This window comes from Aspergillus brasiliensis, assembly GCF_001889945.1.
Source record: "Aspergillus brasiliensis CBS 101740 unplaced genomic scaffold ASPBRscaffold_11, whole genome shotgun sequence".
NCBI lineage: Eukaryota > Fungi > Ascomycota > Eurotiomycetes > Eurotiales > Aspergillaceae > Aspergillus > Aspergillus brasiliensis.
The window spans coordinates 1,024,472-1,052,267 of record NW_027137452.1 but is presented as its reverse complement, the minus strand read 5'-3'; the positions used below and the strand labels follow the sequence as shown (position 1 = coordinate 1,052,267).

Here is a 27,796-nt window from a genome sequence, read left to right as displayed (position 1 = left end):
GGTTGATAAAGTTGCGAGCGTTGGGATTTAGATACAAGGGGGGGGAAGCTTGTTCGGTTGGCGGGTACAATGCGACGAAGCGATAGGTGAAATAAAGAGAGGATGCAGGCAGTGGTCTTCTGGCGCTGAGGACTCGAGAAGACGGGCGAGTATGGCTGATCATCAACTAAATAACTGCCCAGTTTAGTTGCTCCGTAATCGCCGAGCTCCAGCTGGCCTTTTGGCCTCAGGTGTCCACCTGTCACTCCCCGGCGCATATGTCACGTGTCGCTCCCGCGCGCTTCGACGCCGCAAAGACGCGCCTTGCACGCGTCACGGACAAGAATTCGGATGGCTGGGGATTCCATCACTTCATAGTCCGTTCGGCCTCCCGGATGGGTCCCTCTCGCATGCAAATTCATCCCAGACAAACACTCCTCCGCGGTTATCGCCTTGCAGCTTAGTTCTCGAGTGCCGCAACTCAATCGCACTCAGAGCTCCAATAAATCAAAGCCTCAGGCCGCCGGAGGACCGAATCGCACCTCAACACCACCCACATCGAGAATTGTCATTGACTCCGCCCGGTGCGAAGGAGCTCCAAGAAGCTTACCCCTCTTTCGCCCCCTCTCGCCTCGAACACCCTCAACCGGTCAATTGCTCGCGAAGCGCTATACAAGTCAACATGCCCCCCAAGACAGGCGGTCGCGGTCGCAAGAGCATTGTGGCGGCGCCGCGACAATCAACAGCTGGCGACCGTGCTGCCGCAAGCTCCTCGAAAGCAGCTGCAACGACATCGCCGGCGGCGAAGAAAGTGCGCAAATCCACTGGACCGGCTAGGGGAGGGAAAAGACCTGCTGGAAAGGCGCCCAGACAGTCCGATGTTCAGCGTGCGTAACCCCCACCTTCAATCCAATATTCTCTCTGCTCCCCCTCCCCTGACGAGAGAATGAAAATTGACAACCTCGCAGCTGGTGACCCCACGCCACAAGGACGTGTGCGCCGCTACAAGCCCGGAACTGTGGCTCTTAAAGAGATCCGCAAGTACCAGCGCTCGTACGATCTGCTTATTCAAAAGCTTCCTTTTGCTCGGCTGGTCCGCGAGGTCGCGCTTGACCTCCTCCCTTCAGAAGTTGGCGCTGAGCTGCGGTGGCAGTCACATGCGATCCAAGCGCTTCAGGAAGCAGCCGAAGCTTTCCTCGTACATCTCTTTGAGGATACCAATCTCTGTGCTATCCACGCCAAGCGCGTGACCATCATGCAGAAAGATATCCAACTTGCTCGACGCATCCGTGGTGTCTGGGGTGGTTTGGGCTAAAAACATCACAACAATCACCCTTGCTATTAACCAAATGGGGGGAGAAGAAGAAGTCAAAAGAAAAGAAAGAAAGAATTCGAGACAAAACGCCCGAAACAAAAGCCAGTTTCTCTCCCCTTTCACAAACTACATACTTTACCCCCACCACCTCTCTGGTTTCATCTCTATCTTACTTCTCTCCTTTCCGGTTTTGTTATAATCTAACATGGGGGAATCTCGTTCATCATTTTTTTTTGCTGCCACTTGGTGTTGTATAGGATTGCAGGCGTATGGGAGGGTTACGGGGTCTTGAGGCGAACCGCGGGGTCTTTTCTTTGTTTTTGAAGCCGTTGCTTGATGCTATTACCAACTTCCTACCGATTTTGATCTCCATCTTCCTACCTACTTACCTACCTACCTACTACCTCTTGCTTGATTGATTTAAAATTGTTGACTGTATGCCGTTGACTACCGGCTCCTGTCAAGTGCGCGTGTATAATACACAACCTTACCTATCTATGTTCGTTGAATCGAACATGAAAGGTGTACTGTATGTGATCTTGTTGATCATAATAACAAACATCTAATGTCACCTCGAAAACCGGGATCTTATTGTATCACTATTGAATACCACGCGCACACTCCCTTTTATCAATGTCATCCTAGACGCCGTACTCCCCTAATGAGTAGCAAGTACCCCACAACCACCCAGACAGGTAGAACAGATAAGACACATGGATAGAACAGCCCTAACATGGTATCATGAACTGAACTTCAGCCGCAAAACACCACTACAGAAATATAGAAAGCAAGAAATGAAAAGAAAAAGGGAAAGGGGAAAGGAGAAGGGGAAAAAAGGAGGCTTGGGAATGTAAAAGAGGTAAGGTAGAAATTACAAAAAGAAAAAAGGGCTAAATAGCAAAAGCAAGCATCCGCCACGACCAGTAAGTAGTAGTAGAAGGGAAATGAAGAGAAAGAAGGAAAGGAACAAGGTAGGCAGCCTGAATCTATACAGGTCTCTTCAAAGCAGTCGGCAATCCCATCATTACGCGATGACCTTCTTCCCGTACACCTTTGGCCTCCTCATCCTTTCCTTGACGTTCTAGCGTTTCGGCTAGCATTTCGTCGGTGACGCTGACCCAGAGCCGGTCGTTGGCTTTCTTAGCCATCGCGCGGCCTGCTCGGGCACTCTTCTCGGCTTGTTCGCCGACGACGCCGCGGAAGTATTTCCAGCTCATGAAGGTTAGGGTCATGCAGGTGATTTGGCTGTTGCTGATAGCCGTGGCGGATTGGAGAGCTTGTTGCAGGTATTGCTTTGTCTGAATCGTGGACTCGGTCTGAACGGTGGCGCAGACCAGGTAGTATGCTGCTTGGATGTACTTGTTGGGACTGCCGGTGCAAAAGGATTCCACAATGGATAAGATGGCGGGTAGGTGGGAGTGAGAGGGGTGGGCGGGATCGCGGAGGATGAGGACGGTGTTCAAGGCAGCAAGAATGGCGATGTCGCGGCGTGGCTCATTGCGCGCCGTCTTGCTGAAGTTCGTGGATAATGAGAGAAGAGGAGATTGAAAGGCTTTCAGAGCTGCGGTGAGGTCGCCTGTTGCTTGTGCAATTGCGCCGGTAGCATACTCCATTAGGCACTCGACGGTATCTGGGAGCTCATTTCCAAGTTCCTGGCCTTCTTCTCGAAGTTCTTTCAACGTTTTGTTGGCTAGCTCCCAATCTGTGCGACCGCACGCAAGGAAGACCTGCTGAACGAGCAGGTTACAATAGAGGATCCTGCGCCACTGAACGCGCCTGTTCGCGTTGACCACTGATTCCGTGATCTCTTGTGGCGCCTTGAAACTTCCTGTGATCATACCGTCAGTACCACATCTGGAAGGTCTTGAGATGGTCTTCGTCAGAACAAGGTGTACTTACCCTTCAGCATGCGAGTGCCCTCCTGCAAAAACTTCTCTGCCTTGCGTCCATCATATGAGTTTTTGCAACTCAGTGTGATCGAGCTAAGGAAGTAGCAAAGTGCGTAAAGATCGTGCTGGGGGAGCCAGTTGAAACTTAGCAGCAGCGTGCCGCTCTGGACCTGGAGGATGTCCCCGGTGTCAATGGAAGACGGTCCGGCCGACTTGCCATTCAATGGGATTGAAAATGATCCATCGCTGCGCCAATTCGAGTCACTCAAGCGTTCGTCCATCAAGTCTTGTAGTACCTTCAGCTTCTGCGAGGATTGGTTGATGTCGTACTCAAGTAGACTGCAGCAAATATCGACGATTTGGACTAGAGTCGTTAGCTGTGGGATATGTCGGAGCTCATCGTTGAGTTGGTGACTCCGCGCTACTGCTACCGCACGCTGGGCTTGCTCGACCGAGTCAAACCCAGATCCTTGCTGGAGGTGTGCGAGAGCTTCCATTATCGCAGACATAGCTGAAACAGCCCTATCGCCATTGCGGCTAGCCATGTTGGCAATCTTGTGGAGGTGATGCAGTGCCGACACCGAATCCTGATGGGCCGATGAGGTGAGTGAAAGGGACACTCGAAGAAAACGAAAAGCGTATTCCCAGGCGGAGTGTCGATACCTGACAAGGTCAGCAGATACACAGGAGAAATGGGCGTTACCGGTACATACGCTTCGACATCTTGAATCATCCCATCAACTGCTTTCAATGAGGCCTTTGGATTCGTCTTATACAGCATTCGCGCCAACAGATGTTGCATGCTATATTTCAAATCAAGCATCCGATTCTGCGTTTATCAGTTACCTAATTATCGCAATGGCTTCGTGAACGGAAGGGATGATGATTTAACTCACCCTTTCGCAAAGGTCAATCTATACGACATAGTTAGCAACGGCAATAATACGCAGGGCAGGATTAAAACGTACACCCTTGCTCAATGCAGTCTCCGCTTCCAGGTCATTGTCTGTTTCCTCGAACAATATACGGGCATAACGTAATCGGACTAGAGCTTCGACCCGGGGTTGAAGCCTCCAGTTCTGCGGCACATTAATAAGCATCACCGCCATATACGGGTACAGTAGTCACCAAATCCCGGCGTACCTTCAGAACAGCTTCCAAGCAACCAAGACCTGTAGCAACTAATTTGTAATACTCGTCCATCTCCATCTCGCGCCTTAACAAGGCTACCAGCGTGCCATGACTGTGAGCAGCATTCAGATACTCATCAGCCATGGCCAGCAGCAACACTTGATAGTCGATCGGCGTGCCTGCTGACTTTTGGGTAGGTTTTTGGCCCGTTTGTCGCTGCGCTTGCTTTTTGGGGGGCTGGCGCTGAATCTTCTGCTGCACTTCTGGGGTAGGAGCTGGGATTAGCACCTGAACAGGCTTAGGAGACGGTGCCGGGGGCGTTTGAGCGACAGGTTTGGCGGCGACTGGCTTAGCGGCGACAGGTTTGGCAGCAGGAGCAGGGGCAGGAGACGCAGCCGCAGCCGCAGCCGCAGGGGCAGGGGCAGGGGCAGCAGTAGCAGGAGATGACACTTGAACTGCAGGCGTAGTAGATGTAGGTGGAGGATAATTGTTGGGGGTTTGATTTGCTTGGTTTGGACTTGGAGCGGCATAGTACGTGGATCGGGCGGGGGTAGAAGTAGGGAGGACTGGGGAGCGGCTGTTGCCTGCAACAGATACCGCTGGTTGTGCAGCATATTGGGACGGACTATTGGTGAACTGGGGAGGCGAGGTAGGAGCAAGCGGTGGTGGGTTGAACAAATCCGACGGATTCACATATTGCTGTTGCGGCTGCTGCTGGGGTGGAGGCTGTTGAGGTGGTGGAGGAGGAGGCTGCTGTTGTTGTTGTTGCGGCGGCTGCGGGTTATATGTCTGCGCGTAAGCAGGATACGCCGGGATCATGACCTGGGGATAGACCACCGGCTTCCCATATTGATATGGCGAAGCGCTCGTATTGACATTGCTGTTGTACAGTAGCTGCTGCGGGTGGATGGTCTGCTGGTGATGCGGCAGATTGGGGGGTTGCTGCATGTACTGCGAAGGATATGGGCCGTTATGGGGTGGTGGGTAGCTCATCGCCCCAGGACGCAGACAATGCTCATCAATCCACTGCACTCTGCTATTCCCGGGAAGTATATATAGCGAAACGACGAGGATGCTCTTTTTTTTTTTTTGGAATGACTCTATCTTTCTTGTTCTTCTGGATCGCGCCGCCTTTTCCGTTTCCGCGTCGGGTCGGAGAAACCCCCGGGCGGTCAGGTGAGGCGCGATCAGGTGAGTTCTACTCCGTACGAACCATGGACTGGTTGCTGCTATGATAATGGAAAATTCCAGGGAGAAAGCCTCTTGTCCGTCCACGGAACAACCCGCGTTGTCTGGATATCTCGACTATGGATTCGTTTGAAGCTGCATACGGAACATTATATCATGTGCATTGGACGAGCCTTTCTGTAACACCCTCTGTCTCTAACTATACTATATCCCAAACACCTTCCTTCTAAGCAAAGCAAGCCGACACCACGATTAAAGAATAATCAAGCCATTAGACACCCTTCTTACCCAAGCAAGTTATTCAAGCTGGAAGGTCCTTGTATAACGCCGAAGCCCAAACCGTCTAGACCACATCACACACATGAGATTCGTAACTGCAACCACCAACCCTAAATCATACTGATCGAGGTATACAGCTGGGTCATCGACTGATCCTGTATAGCGGGATTGAGGATATTCATCTCCAAAGATGGGGCTTCTTCCAGAGGCGGATGTTCTCGGATCGTCCACGGGCATAGCTCACTGCAATTCGCGACGTCTATTAGATTCTCCGCGGGATGGATTCGTTGGGCTGCCCATGTCGGATCTGGGACAGGCCCCGGTCCTCCAAGGCACCGCTCAGTATAGAAATGGTATGTTGCTTGTCCCGTCTCATCGTCCACTCGACATGGTTGTTTGCGAGGACACCTTAGTGAGGCATTGCACGTATTGCATACGGATATTCGTTTGCAGGATGCGCAGTGATTGTCATACAGCCGACAGAGAGTCGTCTGGCAGACACTCGAAAGCCATAAGTCAACGGATCGGTGAGCACATCCAAATCGCGGTGTCATGTGCTCTTCCTTGCCGAGCTGGCCGGAACCCGTGCGCAAGTGGTACTCTGTCTTGATCTTCAATTGGTCTTCGTCGTCCAGCTCAGGATAGATCTCGATGTCCAGCTGCGTTGATCCGTAATCCTCAGTGCAACTATGCCAGCAGAAACGCTGCTGCTTCATCCCGGAACCGAACTGAATCGCCAGGTCCGTTATCGTTTTCCGCCGTACCCTCAAAAGTTCCACAAGCTCCATCTTATCCTGGAAGGTCAGTTTCTTGCAAGGGCATAGGTCTACTATGCCTGCCGAACTTCCGAGGTTGCATGATCTATCCTCGGACTTTCGTTTCAGCTCTCGCGCGGGAAAAAAACTCCTGGGATGGAGCTTCAAGCATCGAGAACATGCCCGCCACCTATTATCTTCTAGCAAGTTTATGAATTGCCAGCGTGGGGTGACGAAATTGTGCCCGTTTCGATAGTGGTGGAAAAGCGGCGCAAAGTCTCGACTGAAATGGAGGGGTGTGGCACCTAGGGTAGCACCGCATATCGAGTAGAGGCGTTTACAGGTCAACGCTAGACATGCCTCGGGCAGCACCGACAAGTGAGAGATAATCTCCAGGAGCAGCTCGGTCGGTAGCGCAAGGAGGTAGCAGTTGGTGAGTGTATCGGTGTCGCCGACTCTCCCTTCATATTGGGGTTTCGCCCAGCGATTCATCTTCGCGATGGACCTCAATCGTTCCCCAGCACGGCGGAAACTAGATCCCATATCGACCGGCAGATCCGACCTCATTTTGCCGATGGTGGCAGACTGTCTCGTCTGTGAGTAAGTAACAAGAAGACTGAGCTATATGTGCTGTGATCTATAGTCAAAAATTCAACAAGAACTCAGAAGAAGTATGAGTACCAGCCCGTTTTCTGCTGGGTTTGGGGCATCATGGTGTCCTAGAAGATATAATGGAAAGCAAGCCACATGACAAACAAGTTGTCAAGAGGAGAGACGGGACAGAGGGCCTTTTGACCTTCAAGAAGTAACCTTCGCAAAGGTTGTAAATTCGCACGCAAACGGAGCACGCGCCGGGGTCACAGCGTAGTAGAGGCCGTCAGGATTACATACAACAAGATGGGTCTTCCGTTGGACCAAAGAGCAGAAGGCCGATTGTTTGATCAAGCGCCTTATTGGAGACTGCATCCAAACAGCCTACGGATCTAGACTGTTATCGTGACAGTTCTTAGCAAATGTTTCTCCCGACTGGGGAATGGCTAAGGAAGTCTATGATGCTATCGGATCAAGGCCTACACTGAGCTTCCGCATCCGGGCCTGTGTTTACCGCATCGATCTTGCAACGACCCACAACCCACCCATGAAGAATGTTCATGCTTCTAAAAATTCAGCAGTCTGTTGCGACACCGTTTTCTGGGACAGCAAGACAAGATAGGAGGAAAGATGCAACATCAAGTGACGTCGATCTGGAGGGTGCCTCATGATCCATCCTCGAACCCCAGCTGAGTCAGCGGGACTGCTGACTGATCGGCGCGATAACGATAAGGCCACCCGCCGATAAGCCCATCAGATGAGCCTTACTGGATGAGGCAATGAAGCCGAGGCAATTAAAGATCGATGGGTCTTTTTCCGTCTCAACTTTCACTGTTCGGAGTCGCTGTGGTTCCCGTTTCTCCTTTTTAGAGCTGCAGGTGAAGATAGCGTGTTAGTGCCTATTCTTTAGACCTCATTTTGGCGTTGCAGTTTACCCAGATCCGATTCTCCATGTCATTCGTTGACACCCCCCTCAGCCTATTAAGCACATTCTCGATACCGCTTCTTGTGGCGGGCCTTCTGGGGATGGGCCTGCTGTCATGGATCCGCCCTAATGGCCGGATCGTGTACTATCATGCGAAAGATAATAATCTCCTACTGACCACGAAGGCTGGAAAGTCAAGATCCCAGGCGCAAGTGACTCTGACAGACCTCTGTCGCACTGCCACCCCGAAGACGTGCCAGCTGAATCCCTTCCTCTTCAACGGCCATCTACAGACGGCCTGGACATCCGTGAAATTTGATAATGTTCCGGTGCACTACAAGCGCTGGATGTTCGAGGCCGAGAATCCGGTGCTGTCTGGGCACTTTGCGATAGACTTCGTGGTAGATCCATATGAGCCGCCTAGCGACGCTCATGCGACTGATAGCGAGAGGAAGTACACGCAACCATCAGGGTTACCCGAACGGACGTCATTCTTCTCAGAAGATGAATTTGCTGCGCTTCCCTCGGACGATACAAAGCCCATGCTCGTGGTTCTCCATGGCCTAAGCGGTGGATCACATGAACTTTATCTACGCCATGTGATCGCGCCTCTTATCAAAGATCAGACATGGGAAGCTTGTGTTGTCAACTCCAGAGGTTGCTCGCAAACCAAGATTACGACTGGTGTGCTTTACAATGCTCGTGCTACCTGGGACATTCGTCAGGCTGTCAAATGGTTACGGAAGGCTTTCCCGAATCGTCCCTTGTTTGGAATTGGTTTCTCGCTCGGCGCGAACATTCTGGCTAATGTAAGTCTTTATCGGGCACAAACAGCTACTGTTGACTGACGTGATCGTAGTACTTGGGTGAGGAAGGCGATGCGTGCGAGCTGAAAGCCGCAGTGCTCTGTGCCAGCCCTTGGAATCTCGAAATTGGGTCTCTGAACCTGCAAAACACTTTGATTGGTCGCGAGGTCTATAGTAAAGTAATGGGTACGGCCATGAAGGAACTGTTTGAACGGTAAGTGAGATCTATCTAACCATTGGTCTTGCGGTATCTGACTCGAGACCATCAGACACGTGGAACAGGTCTCCAAGAACCCGCGGATCGACGTTGATGAGGTGAGGAACATCACTTACTTGCATGAATTTGACCGGTAAGACATTACTGCCAGAATGTTCCACGTTTGCACGATTTTAATATTAGTTCACGAACAGGGCTTTACAATGTGCTTCGTGGGGCTACCCGACTGAGGGGGCATATTATCGTGATGCTTCTTCTACCGATGCTATGCTGGGCATTAGAATTCCATTCTTCGTCATACAAGCCGAAGATGACCCGGTACGTGCAGAATCTCAACAGTCGAACTATATACACTAACCGGCAGCAGATTGCTTGTGCTGCTGCACTGCCATTCCAGGAGATGACACGAACCCCGTACGGAGTGATGATGACTACCTCTTGGGGTGGTCATCTCGGCTGGTTTGAGCTTGGAGGTGAAAGATGGTTTGTAAAGCCAGTATGTGAAAGCTACCTGCCAATTGTCTATCTACATCTAACGATCTTAGGTGGCAAATTTCCTAAACCTCATGGCGAAGGAGGTCGATCTTACCGTACCGTTCAAGGTTGAGGATCCTGAGAAGATTCCCGGTCATCTTGCCCACCATACGGGTCCCGGAAAGGACGAAGATACGGCACCGAAGCCGAAATTCATTCCTGCGCAACGCAAGCTCGACCTGCAAATCAGGCCATAGTCAACGCTATTGCACAGCTATACTGCTCACATTGATAGATCAGTACTTCATTTGGAGAGATGCTCATCATGAGTGTCATGCACGCCGTTGTTTTGGAAGACATAGACCAGTATAACGCCAGAGACCCATCTAACTACATAGACCCGGTATAGACAGAATTACTTTTGTACATAGAACTTTAAGCAAACGCAACACTCTTCTTCTTTCCTTTTGACTTCGAAGACGACTCCTTGGTTGGCGCTTCATCCTTTGTTTCGCTGGAGCCTCCCTTGTGCTTGCGTTTTTGGCGGATGGACTGCTTTACATCCTCCTGTTCGGGTCAAACCAGTTAGCAACCCTCAAATCATGAGATTCCTCCAATGGGAGAGCTGGAAAATGATGAACATATATACGCACCAGCTTAGACTTCTTCTGCGCCTGTCTAGCCTCTGCCTCCTTTCTCTTAGCCTCACGGATCTCCTCCAACTGGCGAGCCTTCATCATCTTGGATTCGATCTGTCCTTCCTTCTCCGCATTGACCATAGCGAGGATAGTCATCATTCCCTCCTATCGCAACATTGTTAGCCAATGCGACAATCAGACAAGCGGATAAACGGGCGGCTTAGGAAAAAAAAAAAAAGGAGTACGTACCGCATCGTCAACAAAAGTCTTGCCCTTCTTCTTGCCCTTGGGCTTGACCACACCGACGGGGGTGATCGCATTCAGCTTGGGCAGTCCCAGTTCCTCCTCTGTATATTCTCTCTTCTTCGTCTTCTTCAACAGGCTAGACTCCGTGCGCGCCTTCGCCTTGACTTCCTGGGGCGGCGGGCGCTTGGCGCCTTTCTTGTTCACTTTCGATGCGGACGAGAGGGGCTTGCTCTTCTTTGCGTCGCCCTTGTTCGAGGCCTTGCCTTTAGTAGTCGGCGCCATTGCTTCGGTTCAACTCTGCGTGTCGGGATGGACGATATGGAGGGTATGGGAAGAGGAAGACGAAAATCTGGATAGTAGACTTGCGACGGTGGGGGAGCGGGAAAACCAGCCACAAAAATCCAGTCGCCCGAATAGTACAGAAAGAACACGGACTTCAGATATACCCAAAACAAAAGTAAATAAACCGAATCCAAGCCGAAGAAAAGAATTGAACGTTGAAGCCCCGGACCCTCTAAGATCACGCCTCCGAAAGAGAAATTTTTTGAAACAGGCAGGCGGTGAGCCGCAGCCGGGAGAACGCAGGACCTCCACCACTTCGATCTCCTCGCATCGTCACCTTAAGGTTGGACCATCGACTTCCCTTCCCTTTTCCCCATTCGCTCTTCCCCCCACCGCGGTCTTTCTCTCCCCTCTCATCGCTAAAGTGTGCCATTGTCGAGCCTCACCACTCGGCCACTATTCAAGATGACCATCAACCCGACCTTCCTTGCCCAGCGCACGCGCTCCTGTACGTCTTCCCTTCCTCCCAGGACTCGGTTGTCCCGACATGTCCGACCTTTAGAAATTGCCGCGATGTCAATGGCCGGAATCCCGAGCTGACCTTTCTCGCCTTGTGTAGCTGCCAACTGGGGTGATGCGAAGCGCCGTGTCCTCAGGTCCTACAGAGAATGGCTTAGAGCGGTCAGTGATCCTTATACTCGATGAATTACCTATGCAACCATCGCCCCATCCCCATTCATCAATGGCTTGCTGGGGCCTGGCGGTCCCGGTGTGGTCGTCGACCCTTCGCGTCTACCAGACAGACCCTGCGACGGACAAAAACCCAACTTCGATACAAGTTCTTTCCGAGAATCTCCTAGACTAACATGATTTCATTCAATTGAGACAATCTAGTCCCCCGAGATTCAGACTATGTACTCTCTGAACCTCCCCGTCTCCGCTATCCGTACGAAGATCCGCCAGGAATTCGAGAAGCACCGCTACGTCAACCAGCTGAACGTTGTTGATGTGCTGTTGTACCAGAGCCACGCTGAGTTCCAGGTGAGTTCATGACAAATGGATAGTGTAGCAATGCTCAATTGCTGCCATTGATGCAGTTTATCTCGACCAATTGGGTTACATGTATGGTATGGATAGTGTATACTAACCAACGTCTCTTCGAACTTCATAGGAAACCCTCAACTACTGGAAGCAGCTGTCGCATGTGATGAAGTACTTCCGCCCAGAGGAGGACCCCGGTGCTCGGCTACCTCCCAACTTCATCTCGGGCTTCTTGGAAGGCCGCAATTGAAATTGTGAAATTATTATCACCATCATCTCTTATTATCTCTTTCCCCATTATTTCCCGGTATCCTTAGCATTGAAGGTTCTCTGACGGCTGCGAACGCTGATAGAGTGTGTGAGTGTTATGTAAATATTGTCTGACTACAAGATGTTTCGGTTGTTAAAATTACCAAAAGGTTGCTTACTATGTAAGCATGTAGATTATATCTATATGGCTTGCGGTCTACATGGGGGTGATACTAGTACTTCTATGTCTAAGGGTATCAGATAAGAACCGACCAATACGTCCATACAAAGCTAAGCCAGCAACATAGCTCCTATGAGCATATCGTAGTAGATGTTATGATATTCCTCACTCCCCCCCATCAACCTCCAACCGATCAATACACCCATATCAGACCCCATCACATCTAACCACCCCAAAAGAAAGATAAGAAATTGATAAAAGGAAAAGGTATAACTTTTCTTTACACACACACAACGCCATCATATCCCATCAAATAGCAAAAACATATGACACACACATACATGAATCAAAGCCAAAAACCACCCGAAAAAAAGTCTATAATATGTGATATATATACCTAAGCCTCCATGCGATCCGCCTGCGCAGCATTAAAGTCATCCCGGGCAGTGGTGAACTTATCCGTGACGACATCACAGAGGTCCATAAGAGTGTCGAGACCTTTTTCGAGGGCTTCGACGGCGGTGGTTGTTTCTATTCGTTCATTCGATTCTTCATTAGCGATGTGTTCATCCTTCTTCAGATACTATGGGGCAAACCAACCATAAGTCTGAATACGAAGGTTCATCTTCGTCTCGGAAGGATGGGGGATAGTGTAACCGCAGAATTCGACTTCGGGGCTGTAACAATCGGGGAAACAATTCGTTAGCACATACACCATATCACTCGGGAAATAAGAAACAAATCAAATAGGAATGATATATAGTGGGGGGTAAGGGTAGTATACGCACTTCTTCATGATCGCATATCGCAGCGCATTACCCAGAGTGTGACCCTCTCCCTCGAACTGGAACGAAGCTGCTGTGTCGGACGAGCCGGGCAACTATCCCCCAAACTCATATTAGCAAGCCCCTTCGAGATGGACAACATTCCGAATGATATGTGTATACGTACAACAACAATGCGCTTCTCATCCAGCTCTAGGACATCGGTCTGCTCCTGCTCCTGCTCTTGGGGCGCGGAGGCGTCCAGCATGGACTGGTCTTGTTCTTCGGAGTGGACGGAGGCGGGCATTTTGATCGGTGGTGTATGCGGGTCTTGAGGATTACTGCTGGTTATGGTTAGCGCATTGTTTGGTATACTGTCGTCTCGTTCGAGGTGTATACTGAGGGGGAGGGTGGTGGTGATTCTTGGTGGGAGCGGAGAGATGTACTTAGTGGCGGGACACGCGGGTCGTGGATGCGGGATTTAATTGAAAATATCTGGTTGTAGAGGACAATATATTCCCAGGTATATGCGAAAAGGAAATCAAACGATTCGTAAGCGTCAAGTTTCGCAAACAAGCAGATGCTTAATGCTCATGAGGAGAAAAATGCGAAAAACGGTTTATCGATATCTCACCGCCTCCGGAAGGAGGAGGGCATATCCTTACCGCCTGCTGTTTTTATGTAGCATACTCACTCGCTGCTGCTGCGATGTATGTTTGTTTGCCTCATGATTGGATCTATTTATTTCTATCTAGTACGTGTTCATGAGTGCTGTAATGGCTAATTGCTAACTATTCACAGATGAACGACCTGTCTCTTGCAAAAGTTTCAAATAAGCTGAAATGTAACAGAAGAACAAAAAACTGATGATAGCGCATATCCTATTCAAGCACTCTGCATGACAGACTTATATCCAACGTCAAGGATACGTACATATGGCGTACAGGCAGCGAACGCTTTTCTCGGCCGTGTGCGACGCTGGATACGAAGTAGTAGTATCTTGTAGTACTTAGTTGCTAGTACATAAATATAGCATCCGGATTGTCAAACATCGGGCACACGGTATGATCTACCACTATGCATACCCTTGTGCAACTGTGGCTTGGATTTTTATTTCCCCCTTCTCTCCGCAGGGCTTGGTAGCTAGCTTGTCCTTTTTCGCTGCAGAATTGGATTTTTGCTTGCATATCACCTACATTCTACAGAGTAGTGTTTGGTGTTACTGTGGTTTTCTCCGTGGATGTGGCATGAATACTGCAGGTAACCGACCGACAGACAGAGCTATTTGACTAATCCCTTACTGGAGATGAGTCTTATGTCGCTGAGATGGTAGTATTATTGTATTGTATCAAATTTTATTTACATGAATTGGTTTGTGTTGACCGAGATGAAATGCTCCGGAGAAGAGCTGGGTTCAACGTTTGAGTTCTATAAATATGTATGCCATGGAGGAGAGTGTGAGTGCAATTAATGTCCGCGGTCCGCACCAGGGATATTTTAGTGCAACGCTGTCACCTACAGTAAACTAACCTAAGTAGTACTATCAGGGTGCGGTGTAATTGCTCTTAGTGTTCTCCAATTAATAGTTCGGTTTGTTAGTACATAGGAGTAATGAGTTAGTCCTAATAATTAATCCTCCGTAGCGACTAAGCTACGTGACCGGAAAGAGACTTGCATGCTAGTCTACGTAGTAATTACACACAGATAATCACCTACTAGTTATTTGCTACTATTATTGACAATGGGCTTATTGCGATCGACCAGATGCTATATCGCTTGCTTTGAGGGGCTTGGACTCGGAGTGCACGCCCACTCTTTTTACCACATGGAAGAACCAATATTAGCAACAGGGCCGTGCAGAGCAACGCCGTTGAGACTAGACCCGGGCTTCAAGAAGGCTTAACACGGGGTTTTATTATTATTATTATCATCACCATCCCTCCGGGAGTTTAGTTAATCAATCAACACAGCGACCGGATTTATGACACACATTTTGATGATGATGTGATGATGCGCCCGTCCAGATACGGAGAGTAATCATAGTTGATATTAAACTATTTCCTTGGCGTTGTAGATAGCGAGGCTCGTTTCTGCAGATATGGAGCTTCGGATGTAAGTACAGTAGTATGCTCAGGCTCGGACTCGGACTCGGAGACGGTCGTTTGTAGTGGACGATGTCGTGATAGATGAGTGACGAAAATGGATGGCGCGTACGGGAAGTTGATCTGGCATTGATTAGGGAGATTGATGCTCTACTCTCGTTTGCCGACTTGCTAATAGTACTAGGAGTAGTACTCCATAGTTGGAGACATCTGTAGGCGAGATGTGTTTACTGCGTATTGTGTATATTGAGGATGGAGTTTACTACTCCGTACCGGGTCGGTTAATCCTCGACCAAGTCCCTTCCTTTGGCACATGGGTTATTCAATAAACGCTTATTTTGCATATGCAGAGCAGGGTGTAGAGGGACGACTCCGTGTGTATGGAAGATAATGGTGGTTCCTGTTTCGAGACACTCCCCGATAATCTATCTCGTACGGAGTACTTTCGGAGGGAGAACCCATATCCACATCTTGTGTTTATAATAGTATCTACTAGATGGAATTATCCACGAACTCGGGATCCCAGCTTGCCGAGCGAGCCAGAACGATTACACCGACCTCCTGGAAAAATCTCAAGCAGCTTGACGTGTTAGTTTGAGTTAGGTAGACCCTTGTGATGTGACAATCCATGGTACCACTCAGCAGGTCAATAATTTCTGGAGACGGCAAGGCCGGACCCATAAACTAGTGGTTCATCAGACTGGATGGCAAGGCCGTTCCTTAATCTTATTTGCAAGGAGCACACGTGGGCCCGCCGGCCGAGTTTGAACTTATAACATAAGTAGACTAACGAGTTAAAGTAAAAACAAGAGAAGATATGCGAGGGTTGACAAACAGTATTGTTTTTGGTAGACTACACCACACACATATGCATCTCGATAATGTGTAGACATTGCCTGTCAGGCTGTTAACTGGGTTGGTGCTCCAACTTCCCACTTTCCCCAGTGATCTAGTAGTGATTAGTAGTAGTCTACTCCGTAGTCTTCTAAGCCGGATCTCACTAGTAGATAGTTACTAGATACTAGATAGTGATCCCCGGGTTAATGAGGCGGTCCCGTTTAATATTAAAATGACTTGCCTCGTGGAGCGGGAAATGAGGGGAGGAGAGATCGTCCCTGCTGATTGGTTCTCGCAAACGGGCTTATCCGCAGATGATTTCGGGCCTTAAATAGGAAGGTCTGTAGGTAAGCCGATCTGAAGATTGGAGTAATCCATAATGTCAACTCCCATCATCGGTACCTTGGAACGCGTTGTCGAAGATGGATACAAACTATCTATCTACGGAGTAGACAGAAAACCTTCATTTGGCTGCTGCAATAAAATTTGTCAGATCCACATCCTACCCACAGCCGTGTAAGCAGGCCACGCATTAAATCGGAGTAAACGAGACGCCCTGCAAAGTATCAGCACTGCAACTGTAACAGGGATTGGAACGACAATATCCCACAACTAGATACAAAGATGGAGCCCTCTTCTGCATGCTTTGACTTTTACTAAACCTTCATGAGGAGTAACCGAGCACTCGTTTTTTCTACCCACCAAGCTGACGGGAAGTGGTCCCGCGCGTTAGTTTTGACTCTAGGAATGTATCGGAATTGATATTGAGAAGGAAGGTGTATACGGATTCGGCTAGATACCTACCAAGAATACTGGATGTGGCTGCTTCTGCTACTGGTGATTGAGTGATTGATTGATTGATTCATCAGTAGTAGCTCTGTTTTGAAAACAGCACGTTAATTAAGTTTTGACTCAGCAGAAAAAGTTTGACAGGTCCCAATGTTTTGCATTGAGGCCTTGTTTGAGTCAAGCTGCCGTCTGACTCGAGCAAAAAGGGTCGGGGGCTTGTGGTTTGGTTGAACGAGGGCTGGAATTGTAATCAACTCCAAGAGTTGCTGCTGCTAGCCTACTACTGTCACACCGATACGGCATCTCGGCTATTAAGGTAAGGTTAACAAATTAAGTAGACTACGTAGTAGCAGGAGTTAACTGTCCAAAATTACTCCGCGGCCTTGTCTGTCTGTCCGTCCTGCACTGCAAATCAGGTTGAGACAATAGTGTTGTCGCAGGAAGCGAGCTAATCGCCTGAGAGAGATTCTCATTTCCGCCCCAGTCCGTGATCGAAGGGGGGTGCCGGGCAGCGGGCTGGGCTGGAAACAAAAACAGTCGATCTTCATTGTTCCCAATAGTTCGCAGGTTCATGTGCTTTGCAATGGGCCTGCGAAATTGAGCACGAAAGTCGCATGGAAGGCATGGGAAAAATTCTGCCTTACAGTAGTTCGGTCGCTCGGGCCCCTGGGATGGTCGCAAGGTAGAGAGCAGTGCTGGGCGATCATGTCTAGAATTTTACCTTCGAGGCGGATGTGTGCGGGTGAGCAAGGTAGGAGGTATCTTCACCTTCCTACCTGGAACTATCTATCTGGTACTCTCGACCTACATATTTACATACCTTATTACGCTTCTTAGTATGTATCTACAGTTGGGTGCTATTACTCCTACTTATCTGGGAGTAGCGACCGAGAAGGTCAACTGATTTCCGGGTGGATGCCCCCGGGCTGGGCGCGGAGTATGACGGAGAACCCGGTCCTGATGGAAGAGGCTGCGATGGAAGAAGTCCGTGTCGGATCATTTTAGTCTTACTCATATTATAGAAGAGTACTTTGTTGGGGGCAGAAATGAGTGCAGTTCATAATGTAGTCAGACGTGACGATTTAACTATCATGTAATTGCTGCTGTCGCTGTTATATAGTATTATGGTTGTTATTATGATTGTTATCCCTTTTTTTAATTCTCTACCCGAATAGTTGGCCTTCCCGGTAACAAGTTATATATGGAGCATTTGATCAAGATATTCATCCGTTCATGCGACTGTTGGCTTGTTTCGAGCATGTCACAATGCGACACCCTCGAGGAGAACGAGGGCCGATCGTCGTCGTCGTCGGACTGTGCCGCGGGATGATCGATCGATGCATCGTGGAACGGTGGAAGACCTGGTTGCCTACCTTGTTTCTTCTTTTGCTTATCATCATTACCAAGTAGATAACTAGTTCCAAGAATTTTCATTTAATTCCTTCTATGAGTGAGAGAGAGAGAGGAACGTGGGGAAATGTGAGATGTCAACTTTTCGGATTAATTTGTCAAGCCCCCAAGACTAAGAGAGGCTGTTGCTGACTGCAGGCTAGTCTAAGAAGAGGAGGAGGGGGGGTGGTTAGGATTATGTCTGACAGAAAGGTGGATTCATGGATCGGGGCAGGGACTATTGTTTCCACCAGTTTGGCGCCGGTGGATTCGGGGGATGGTGAGGGACGCTGGTGTCGCAGGTGCGTCGCCACCAGGGGGAGGAACCTCTTTTTCTGAGTTCTCCCACATTATTACCCACTCTGCGTCGGACGCCGACGATAGTTTGTTGGCACGGGATGGATGGCTGTGTCAACCAACTACGGAGTAGTTAGTTACCCTCCACTAGATACAGATACTCTGTAAACAGGGGTGTCATTTGGCTGTACACCGGATTTGTGTGTCTTTCTTTTCTAGACCCCTTCTCACTCAAGCAAGAATTTAAAGAAGGTAACAGGGGAATAATAACAAGAATTACTAGTTGCTTGGTCATGTTTCTACCATACTTTTCTAGGTGAGTGCAAAATTCCCGGCAGGTGACTGGCTCGGGAATCTCCCAAATGTTTCCAGCTGGTCTCACAGGCCAGCGGCAGTTCCTGGATCTCCATAGGCCAAATCCCGGATGGGTCGCAGGGAAGAGCCCCTACCTTACCCTTCAGTTGGATGGAACACGATGGTCGGGCCAAGAGACGTGCTAACTGGTAAAGTTGTACCTTTGTCTCTGGTGTGCGTGTCTGGACTCTGGTCTCTCTTCAAAGTAATCTTCCTCTTTTTCTCTTTTCTTCCCTCTCCCCTCCTTTCCACCCCTCCTCTACCCCGAAACAGGTGATACTTAGTCACCTAACTAGTATATTACCTAGATAGATAAAGGAAACTAGAGATAGATAAGGAAAGTAGGCTGGGGAGAGAACTACTAATACGTTTCATGTATGCCACTTTCATGGGGAAATGTAAATTCCAGGTGTCATCTTATCATGCCAGCCCGATGACAAGAGAGAGAGAGTGTGTGTGTGTGTGAGAGAGAGAGAGAAGGTGTGGTACTACTGTCCAACCGATGTGAATCCGACGCGATCAGCAGCAACCGCCAATTGTCACAAAAGTGTCACATCATCGGCGGACAAGCCCTGGGCGGAAACAAACCATGTCTCAGCTGGTGCCAATCAAGTGGGAATCCGGCTCCACTTGGTCTGAGCATTTTCAGGAGATTATTGGGATGAATCCATCCCAGTCCGGTTTTCTATTTTTCTCTGTCTGTGTTGCTTGTACACAGTAAGTCTTCATTATTATTATTATTATTATTATCATTATTATTATCAGTCTTCTTTAAATCTTTTCTTTTTGTTGTTATATTATATTCGCATTTGGACAGATTAGGTTGTTCACCTTCCTCTTTCAGGTTGATTAGTAGGAGTATTCTTCCCATGGACATGACTCTTTCAACCTGCTTGTTACAATTTACAAGTAATCAGTATTCTGCTCTTTATTTCTCCTTCAGCGGTTTCGAACTAAAAGTCCCTACTGCTCCTAGTGACCAGGATCTCTTCTGGTTCTTGATATCGTATCCATTATTTTCTTCTTTTAATTAATACTTTTCCCATATTTTATTTATTTTTCTGCTTTGAATATTCTTCTAGTCAAGTAAGTCAGGTCTCGTCTCTTCCCCACAGCCATTCATTCAAGGTCTTGGTCGCCTCCATTGCAGCCCAATTAATTCCCACTTCCCCCGTTTGATGATGATTATTTCTCCTGCTCGTCTCTCGCCTGTTCTCCGTTCTTGGTTTTAGGTTTCTTTCTCTTCTTATGTTTTCCGTGTTTCTCATTTTCTCCCACCTAGTTTCTTTTCTTTTTCTGTTCCCGTTCCTTTTTTTTTCTTGATCCGCTTATTATCCATCATAATTTCCTCGCTCCCAACCCTGCCGCGTGTTCGGATTGAATGGCACGGTCCAACTGATAGCCCTTTCATCGTTCTGGCTAGTGCCAACCCTCTTCTGCCACCGTCTCATCGAGATTGAATCGACCTGTTGGATCCCGCTTCCATACCAGACAGACACTTTGCCCCATACCGCCCTCCCAACTAATACCTTACTTGACTAGTTAGTCCGGTAAGTCCACCTGCTGCTGCTGCTGCTTCTCCATATCCATCTTCCATACAATTTATCCTCCCTCGCTCGTGTCTGGTCGTCTCAGCCTTCTTTTCTTCCTTTCTTCCCTCTTCCCCCATTTTTGCCTTTTTACTGTTTCGTTTTTTTGCTTTTTCTACTTTCTCTCTCTCTACCTTTATTTTACTTCCTTCTCTGTTTCTTGCTAGCTTCCTTTTTTCCCCTCTTCTCTTCCTTGATAATCATTATATCAGCATCATCTTTATCCCCGATCTTGCTTTCTTCCCCCCCCCTCCTTCTTCTCGGGCCATTTACACCTCGCATGGGGGCCAGACCTGTCGAGATCCGCTTCCACCAACTATCACCCCCGGCCTGACCGACCTCTAACCGTTGTCACACTGCCGCCGGCCAGCCTTAGCTAACCGCCTCCCTCAAGTATCTGACCACTCCCCGTCGTTGTCACCTCCCACCACCCGTTTGACGACTTTTTGCCCTGGAGTGCCACATTGAACGTTGATCTCCTCTCCCCTCCGTCTTCCGTGCCTTTCATTATTCGGGCTGGATCCGTCGGTCTTTTGGAAGCTCCTTCCGCCCCCATTCTAGAGCTCGACCTCGACCTCTCCTCTACCGAACACCACGATTAGCCGCCTCCGCTACCGAGCTCTGAAATCCGCGCGCGCTTTCGTCCGATCTCGCCCTACCACCCCATAATTCCTGCGCTTGTCCAGGAAAAGCTTCATAATCCACCTGCTACAGGCTGTGAGACGTTGGGTGGCACAGTTCTTAGCACCGTACAGGAACACGCTATATAGTCTGTGGCTGTGTGAGACAGCTCCCGAGGGGGGACTTTTTTTTTTCTTTTCCCCCTCTCTCTTTCGCCAGCCTTCATATCGGTTTAACTGCTGCACCGTCCCTTTGATTCGACTGCTTCCCCTGGTCAGCTGTGTGCTTTCGCCAAGGAGTTTTCCCGCTCCTTTGTGTCCAATCTTAGTCGTCGCCCTCCATTGTCATTATGTCGACCGCGGTTGCGCCTGCCCAGGCTGCTCCGCTCACGTCTCCGCGTATGACCCGCGATATCAGTCCGAAAAATTGCCCAACATTGGCGCCTGCGTCTTCAGGTAACCAGACGAGTACCACGCCGCCGCGGCCATCCGGTGTCTCGCGGGATGCATCTTCGGCCAAAAGCTCGCCTGCAGGAAAGAAACCAACTTCACCTTCGTAAGTATCTTGGCCAACAGTTGCTGGCTGAATCGCCTATGCAGATCACTGACATTTCAGCAGATCACAGGCCGGATCCACTGCGAGTCGAGTGATCGTGAAGAAGGAACCCCCATCCTCCCCTGCAATGCAGTCTCATACAAGACCTCGCCCTCGCAGATTAGACCTTTCCAGTAGCCTTCCGAACTCTGGGGGCTTGTCCGCCCGGGCTCCTGGCGGCCCTATGACTGCGCGAGAGGGTGTCAACATGCAGGAGGTCGGGATCGCTTGCCTCTCCCCGGGATTCCAAACACATGATCCCGTGATGAGGGAGCAACTGCAGCGGAGCTTATCGGTTCGGGATCAGCAGCGCTCAATTATCGAATCGCGTTTACAGAAGTCCGCCAAGGATGACGGGCCCGATGGGATCAAACCATCTGAATCATTTGGCCTCCCCAGGGCTGGTGCGTCAAAGAGAAGGCCCCCGCCTGGCCTCTCCATCGTGCCTCCTTCAGCAGCCCAATTTGCCAGTGAACGTGTGATCCAATCTGCACCATTGAACCAGACCTTCACGGGCCGAAATGAAGCACAGCCTTTGACTCGCCACGTCGTTAACCAAAGTCCGACTCTGGGGTCTACATCTCACATCCATCATCTCCCTGCTACTCAAACAACCAACCGCTTGCCCCCGCTATCTGACGTCTTTGGAAATGAGACGTTGGGCCGTGATCGCGAGGCGAACCGGGGAGGACTGTATTACCCCAGCGCAACCGCTGCCAATCCGCCTCAATCGAACAATCTGCCTCCCATTCCCTCCCCTCGCATCTCCCGGGATGCCGCTCCACCCCCCAAGCGCCCCAGAGAGTACCGCTCCGCCGAAGAAGCTGTCCAGGAACTATCCGGTGGGCGCGAGGAGCTTCTGCCGCGCATTGTACATTACGGCGGTCACCAACCCCCGACTCCTCCATCTCCCCGGGTGGCTAACGGACCACCAAAGTCTGGGGTGCCTCACTCGGATGCCACGCCCATGACGAATGCGCATCCTCCGCAGCCATCATTGTACCCGTCAGAGGGTACTGCTCGTCGCCGTTCGAGAAACGAGTACGAACATGAACACGGCAGCCCGCCCTTGGGCCACGGCCCCGACTCACATTATCGCCCTAATCCAGCATTGGCCTCTGGCGCAAGTGCCACTTATGGTCCATTCGGGGCTGGCAGAGACTCCCCCGAGACCCAGCGCAGAAAGAAGGAAGAATTCCTTAGTCTCTGCGCACGTGCCTGGGACCTATTCCATTCTTAATCCATGACCAAGTTGCTTAGGGTCTCCCTACGTGACCTGATTTGGCCCGTCGCTATAATTGCCCTCTCAAATACCGCCAACGTTCCCTCATGCGCTATTTCGTGTGGTCAGCACTTGGAGTTATGAATAGGCACGAATCAGCAGGAGGTGCCTGTTTGGGAGCAATTACCCACGGCTGAACTGCCGGCCTACGAAAACAGCAGTTTCTATGTGTGGAGGGAGTGTGTCTGAATAATATTATTTATTCTACACATGATGCATATGTCAGCCTACACGACTACCTATATGAACCGCATGAACAGTCGCTCTTTGAAAAGAAGGGAAGGGTGGATCCCGTCCCTTCAATCTCCTCATCCCTTTTACTTATCTTGCATCTTATACCATGTTAGGCCGGACGCCTTCATCGTTTGCCATTGATTCCAGTGTTTGCTTCTATTCGATCATTCTCCAATCTCTTCTCTGTTCTTGCCCTTTTCATCTCCTCGTCGAAGTCTCCCTCGAGGGGACCCTGTTCTATTTTGGATATGAGGCGTTATTTTGTTATGGGTTTCAAAGATCATGTTCTTCTAAGAATCATGTCGAAATTGTTTCGAGGACCTCAGATTTCGGTGATCCTTGCGTCATTGACTTATGGCTTGTTGCGATACCATTTGATTGCTTGTTTGTGCTTACGCGTCTGATTGTTTTGGTACAGCAATAGTTATTGGATGTTGGTTGTCCGCCATCTGGCATTGATAATATGTTCTTCTTTTCTTACTCTGGCTTAGCTGCACCTACGCCCGGAAGGAATACGTCGGTTTTGGATAATGATAAGTAATACCGTGTCTATATAAACATTCCCAGCCTGTTGGCATGGACATTATATTCTGGTGAATTTTGTAGAAGGAAAAATGCCTATGCAGATGCGAACTATATACAATAATGTGAGCTAGACGCTAGTATCAGACTATGCGACTCGGCGCCGTTTCCAGCCACCTCCACCTCCACCTCCACTTGGCGCATCGTCGCCAGCCAAAGCCCTCCGCTCCATGGGCATCTCCTTTCTTTCCTTGGCTGCAGTCTTCTTGCGCTTCCTCTCGAGGGCCTTGGTGCGGTCCTTGGAGTTCATGTTTTCGTACTTCTTGAGCAGCACCTGCTTCTTCAAGTCCGACTTCTTCAGGAAGTACGGGTTGCTCTTCTTGCCTTCGCGGATGAGCTGCTTCTCCTTCTTCTTATGCTCCGCTAAGATCTCCTTCTCACGTTTCCTATTCTCCATCGTTCGAAGACGGTCTTGAGTGGACCGAATCGCACGCTTCAGAGCTTCTTTCTGTTCGTGATTCTTTGTCTTGGCGTATTGTTCCTTCAACTGCTTCAATTCGTCCGCGCGATATTCGTCCAAGAATGCGTAAGCATTGCTTGTTCCCTGAGGGTTTGTGCGACCACTCTTACTCATAACAGTCGGGTCAAAACGCGGGTCTCGCGATTTGGGCACACTCGGCGGCTCAATGATGGTCCGTTTGCGGGAGACGGCATGTTTGGAGGATTGTACGGCCGGCGCATGCTTGGATGAACGAGAGAACTTGTCCGAGTCCTTGTTTTTCGATAGCGCTTGGCGTTTCTGTTCGCGTGCCTCTTGAATTCGCGCCCGAATGTCGTCTAGGGGGGAAGGAGCGGCAGATTCTTCTTCTGTCTGGGAGGCCTTAGATGACCGCTTCGATTTGGATCCTAGAGATGCTTGCGCTTTCGCCAATGCGCCGAACGAGATGCTGCTTAGTGAGGCTTGAACATCGTCCTGGGGATCGTCGCTGTCGTCATCGTCATCTTCGTCATCGTCCTCGTCCTTATCCATATCTTCCGGGTCGCCTTGAGACTGCGAAATAGTCAGCATATGGCAGTGTCTATCCACAAGAGGGAAAACTAACCACATCGTCATCGTCTTCTCCGTCTAGGGAACCTTCACTGCCACTTTCTGAGCCTGACTCGTCAGAGCGCAGGTCGTCGCTCGCCTGCTCTGAGCCAGACTGGTCAGAATAAACCTCCTCGTCATCCTGAGCTACAGCTCGCACACGGCGATTCAACAGGTCTGAGATGGCCATTTTGCGGTCGTGGAATGGGGGATGTATATAGGATCAAGTCCACCCCAAGTTGAGATGAAAACCCGAGCTGGCCGGGCGGTGAGATCGGCGGCCGAAAAAAAATGAGACTATTCTGCCGTTCCCAAAAGGCGGCGAGGATGGCGTCCCCACCTTGATTGGCCAGACCCCCCGATAAGTAGTCACTTTTTCTGTCTCCGCATATCTTCTATCTTTCTTCTATCGTTGGCTGCGCTCATCCTCTTCACTCCCTCTCCTGTGTCGCGGCGGATTCCTTTTCGGTCGTTCATCTTCCAGGGATCTTCCATTCATGTTGCGAGTACGCCAATGCTGCTTATTCCCTCGTTTGACTCTGCTTGCTATAAAGCCCCGTCCCGCCCACATATTCCCCTCTCCTGACCAGAGTGGGGTGTCCTCCAAGGTGTGTACTCTTGGTCAGAAAATATGATTCTTTGTATAACTAACACCTTTCGATAGACTGGTCTGGGAAAAGTACACAATTATTGTACTTCTATCACCCCCGGCTCATGTTCTTATAAATCCTCGAGCCCATCCCAAGTTTTTGACCGCAACAATCGGTCCATTGAGCCTGACATGGAGTCAGCAAACGCAACCGCATTCGACACGGCTAGTATGGACAGTCGCATCTGTCATGATGGTTCCAGTTCGTCCGTAGTGGGAGATGATAAGCCAGCCTGGAGACCGTATAAAGGCCGTTGGGCTCGCCAGAACATGAGGAATACCAAGCGCAACGGCACAGAAGATCTCGACACGACGGCCCCAGGAAATGCTGCTCCGCCTGCTCGCTCGCGGCAGAAGCTGCCACGACGGAGCAAACAATTAGCCGAAAAGAACATTCGCGAAGAGCTGCAGTCCCAAGCTTCACAGTCTGCCAGTACAGTAGTACCCTATGCACCAGGTCATCCCCAGAACAGCTTTGGGGCATTTGACAACTTTAATCTGGCACCTATGATTCCTCCGTTCCAGAATGGCCTAGCTACACCAAACGAAAATGTCACAGGATTTCAACAGCCTTTTTGGCAGCTTCCATGGGAGCAACAGCAATTGCTTTTCCAAAATCCTTTGGGTGAACCCACCAACCCTTCTTTCGGCTTCCCTCCTTTGAATGGCATGGCCTTCCCTGGTGGATTACCTCCCATGCCTCCGTCTGCATTCATGAACTTTGCGCCAACGAATCCATTGATGACGATGCCGCCGTTCGGGCCTACGGCCTTCCAAGCAGCTGGCTCTGCTGGAGTCAACACCCGCAATATGTCCAGTCAGGTTTCATCACCACGCCCGGGGTCTTCATCTAGGGCACGCGCTAGTCCCCGACCTCGTTCCAAAAAGTTCGAGACTCCGACACCACCTAAAAGGGCTCTTCCAACACCGGCCTACCTTAAGCAGTCATCACAACCAGCCAAACGGAATTCCTGGTCACAGCCTCTACTAGTCATCCTGGACTTGAACGGCACCCTCGTCCACCGGCCTGATCGGTACATGCCGCCTCGATTCAAGAGAAGAGCGGGTCTCGACGTCTTTATACAGACGTTGATGGAGAAATACAAAGTTATGATATGGTCGAGTGCCCGGCCCCCCACTGTCGACGGTATCTGCCGCCAACTCTTCATCAATGATAGCCGGGCGCAAATCGTCGCCGAATGGCACCGCGAACACTTCAACCTCACCCCGCAGCAATACGATGCCAAAATCCAGGTCTACAAGACCCTTAGTACCGTATGGGCCGACGAGAAGGTCCAAGCATCATATCCCAGCCCCGAAGACTTAGGCCAAGCCGTGCCTGCAACCTTCCAAAAGACCCGCTGGGACCAGACCAACACCATTTTAATCGACGACACCCGCCTCAAAGCAAGCAGCGAACCAAGCAATCTCCTCGAAATCCCCACCTTCGATGGCGCCTCAGGCGCAGAAGACTCGGCCACATTAACCAAGGTCCTCCAAATGCTCGAGGAGTTATCCTTACACGACGACGTCAGCCAAGTCCTCCACAAATGGTACAACTCGATCCCCAAAACAGGCAACCTGTGTCTGGACATTAAGCTCCAAGAAAACACCGAAACCCAACAACAACAACCCACCCCCCACGACGGTCCCCTCACCCCAGCCGAGATTGCCGAAGCGCGCAAACAACGCCGTAAAGCCCGCAAGCGCGAAAAGGTTGCCGAGAAAGCCAGAGCCCGTCAGCTTCAGAAACAAGAAGAGCGTCTCGCCACTAAGGCGAGACAACCACAACCACCACCTCCTACATCGGTTCCAGTGGCTATCGCATCCTCCACTGTCGACGAGACGAATACCGTCCCACCACCACGTACAGACCTTTCTACCCCAACCTCGTTTCCTCACTCTCCATCATCACCTTCGTCGGACTCCACACCGGGTGGCACTGCCATTCTAACGGAATATGATGTCAATGACAAGATAAATAATACTTTAGGCGTTGCTGATGGTGCTGCAAGTGATCGGTCACCATCGCCTGCTGCCTCGACACAATCCGAGAATTATCTCTTGGATCGGCTAGAGGAGTCATTGAAGACGGGCTGAGGGGGTTGGGAGTTTTCTATATTGGTAATTTCCTTCTCGTTTGGGTTTGATATGAATGTATGCTGTACTGTGAGAGGCGTGGCTCTATAGATTATTCAGCTATTTCTTGGAGAGTTTGGGGTTTTTATACGTGATATGGGATGGTGTATATAAGTGGCAGGAGTCAGTTAGTGTTATGTCGTATGGAGAAGAAAGAGCAGAGCGGCTGGGCTGGGACCAGCTAGGTTATCTTACGATGTACACAATGTATAACATGAATGGGGTACTAGTATAGACTAAAATAGTATGATGGCACATGGCATGAGGGGTAATAGTACATACCATACTGATTACAATACTGGTCTACTGCGGAAAGGACCATCGTGATCATGGAAAGCACAAGGTGCTAGTGGGTTTGTTT

The 27,796-nt window shown here is 49.9% G+C and overlaps 10 protein-coding genes across 10 annotated transcripts; 6 read left to right on the top strand and 4 right to left on the bottom strand.

Annotated features, from left to right (window-relative positions):
* Window positions 1-661: 661 nt before the first annotated feature.
* Window positions 662-1,294, top strand: ASPBRDRAFT_132387 (histone H3 family protein; the record flags this gene model as incomplete). Its single annotated transcript, XM_067618435.1, has 2 exons — window positions 662-866; window positions 948-1,294. 2 exons carry the CDS (start codon window positions 662-664, stop codon window positions 1,292-1,294), a joined length of 552 nt encoding a protein of 183 aa, XP_067476438.1.
* Window positions 1,295-2,280: 986 nt separating this feature from the next.
* On the bottom strand, window positions 2,281-7,103 carry ASPBRDRAFT_57714 (uncharacterized protein; the record flags this gene model as incomplete). The annotated part of the gene is made up of 7 exons (XM_067627790.1): window positions 2,281-3,122; window positions 3,194-3,846; window positions 3,897-4,012; window positions 4,080-4,097; window positions 4,152-4,262; window positions 4,327-5,345; window positions 5,903-7,103. 7 exons carry the CDS (start codon window positions 7,101-7,103, stop codon window positions 2,281-2,283), a joined length of 3,960 nt encoding a protein of 1,319 aa, XP_067476437.1.
* Window positions 7,104-8,078: 975 nt separating this feature from the next.
* ASPBRDRAFT_132374 (putative hydrolase, alpha/beta fold family) lies at window positions 8,079-9,806 on the top strand (the record flags this gene model as incomplete). The annotated part of the gene is made up of 6 exons (XM_067618433.1): window positions 8,079-8,861; window positions 8,912-9,072; window positions 9,128-9,208; window positions 9,270-9,393; window positions 9,443-9,571; window positions 9,621-9,806. The coding sequence occupies 6 exons, from the start codon at window positions 8,079-8,081 to the stop codon at window positions 9,804-9,806; spliced, it is 1,464 nt and encodes a 487-aa protein (XP_067476436.1).
* Window positions 9,807-9,984: 178 nt separating this feature from the next.
* On the bottom strand, window positions 9,985-10,715 carry loc1 (the record flags this gene model as incomplete). The annotated part of the gene is made up of 3 exons (XM_067618410.1): window positions 9,985-10,116; window positions 10,203-10,352; window positions 10,437-10,715. The coding sequence occupies 3 exons, from the start codon at window positions 10,713-10,715 to the stop codon at window positions 9,985-9,987; spliced, it is 561 nt and encodes a 186-aa protein (XP_067476435.1).
* A 345-nt stretch (window positions 10,716-11,060) lies between these two features.
* Window positions 11,061-12,305, top strand: ASPBRDRAFT_46471 (putative NADH-ubiquinone oxidoreductase B14 subunit). The gene is made up of 4 exons (XM_067625645.1): window positions 11,061-11,223; window positions 11,335-11,396; window positions 11,610-11,756; window positions 11,887-12,305. Exons 1-4 carry the CDS (start codon window positions 11,181-11,183, stop codon window positions 12,004-12,006), a joined length of 372 nt encoding a protein of 123 aa, XP_067476434.1. The 5' UTR covers window positions 11,061-11,180; the 3' UTR covers window positions 12,007-12,305.
* ASPBRDRAFT_46470 (DNA-directed RNA polymerase core subunit RPC19) lies at window positions 12,271-13,675 on the bottom strand. Its single transcript, XM_067625644.1, has 5 exons — window positions 13,397-13,675; window positions 13,138-13,291; window positions 12,975-13,066; window positions 12,787-12,863; window positions 12,271-12,717 (listed from the first exon to the last, which is right to left on the bottom strand). The coding sequence occupies exons 2-5, from the start codon at window positions 13,255-13,257 to the stop codon at window positions 12,584-12,586; spliced, it is 423 nt and encodes a 140-aa protein (XP_067476433.1). The 5' UTR covers window positions 13,258-13,291; window positions 13,397-13,675; the 3' UTR covers window positions 12,271-12,583.
* A 7,527-nt stretch (window positions 13,676-21,202) lies between these two features.
* On the top strand, window positions 21,203-23,430 carry ASPBRDRAFT_295899 (uncharacterized protein). Its single transcript, XM_067622682.1, has 3 exons — window positions 21,203-21,483; window positions 21,554-22,448; window positions 23,012-23,430. The coding sequence occupies exons 2-3, from the start codon at window positions 21,611-21,613 to the stop codon at window positions 23,149-23,151; spliced, it is 978 nt and encodes a 325-aa protein (XP_067476432.1). The 5' UTR covers window positions 21,203-21,483; window positions 21,554-21,610; the 3' UTR covers window positions 23,152-23,430.
* ASPBRDRAFT_295837 (uncharacterized protein) lies at window positions 22,954-23,585 on the top strand. Its single transcript, XM_067622679.1, has one exon. It carries the CDS (start codon window positions 23,145-23,147, stop codon window positions 23,460-23,462), a length of 318 nt encoding a protein of 105 aa, XP_067476431.1. The 5' UTR covers window positions 22,954-23,144; the 3' UTR covers window positions 23,463-23,585.
* A 123-nt stretch (window positions 23,586-23,708) lies between these two features.
* rrp36 (putative pre-rRNA processing protein) lies at window positions 23,709-24,837 on the bottom strand (the record flags this gene model as incomplete). Its single annotated transcript, XM_067618447.1, has 2 exons — window positions 23,709-24,611; window positions 24,664-24,837. 2 exons carry the CDS (start codon window positions 24,835-24,837, stop codon window positions 23,709-23,711), a joined length of 1,077 nt encoding a protein of 358 aa, XP_067476430.1.
* Window positions 24,838-24,884: 47 nt separating this feature from the next.
* On the top strand, window positions 24,885-27,723 carry ASPBRDRAFT_295839 (NIF domain protein). The gene is made up of 2 exons (XM_067622680.1): window positions 24,885-25,255; window positions 25,312-27,723. Exons 1-2 carry the CDS (start codon window positions 25,145-25,147, stop codon window positions 27,394-27,396), a joined length of 2,196 nt encoding a protein of 731 aa, XP_067476429.1. The 5' UTR covers window positions 24,885-25,144; the 3' UTR covers window positions 27,397-27,723.
* The last annotated feature ends 73 nt before the right edge of the window (window positions 27,724-27,796 follow it).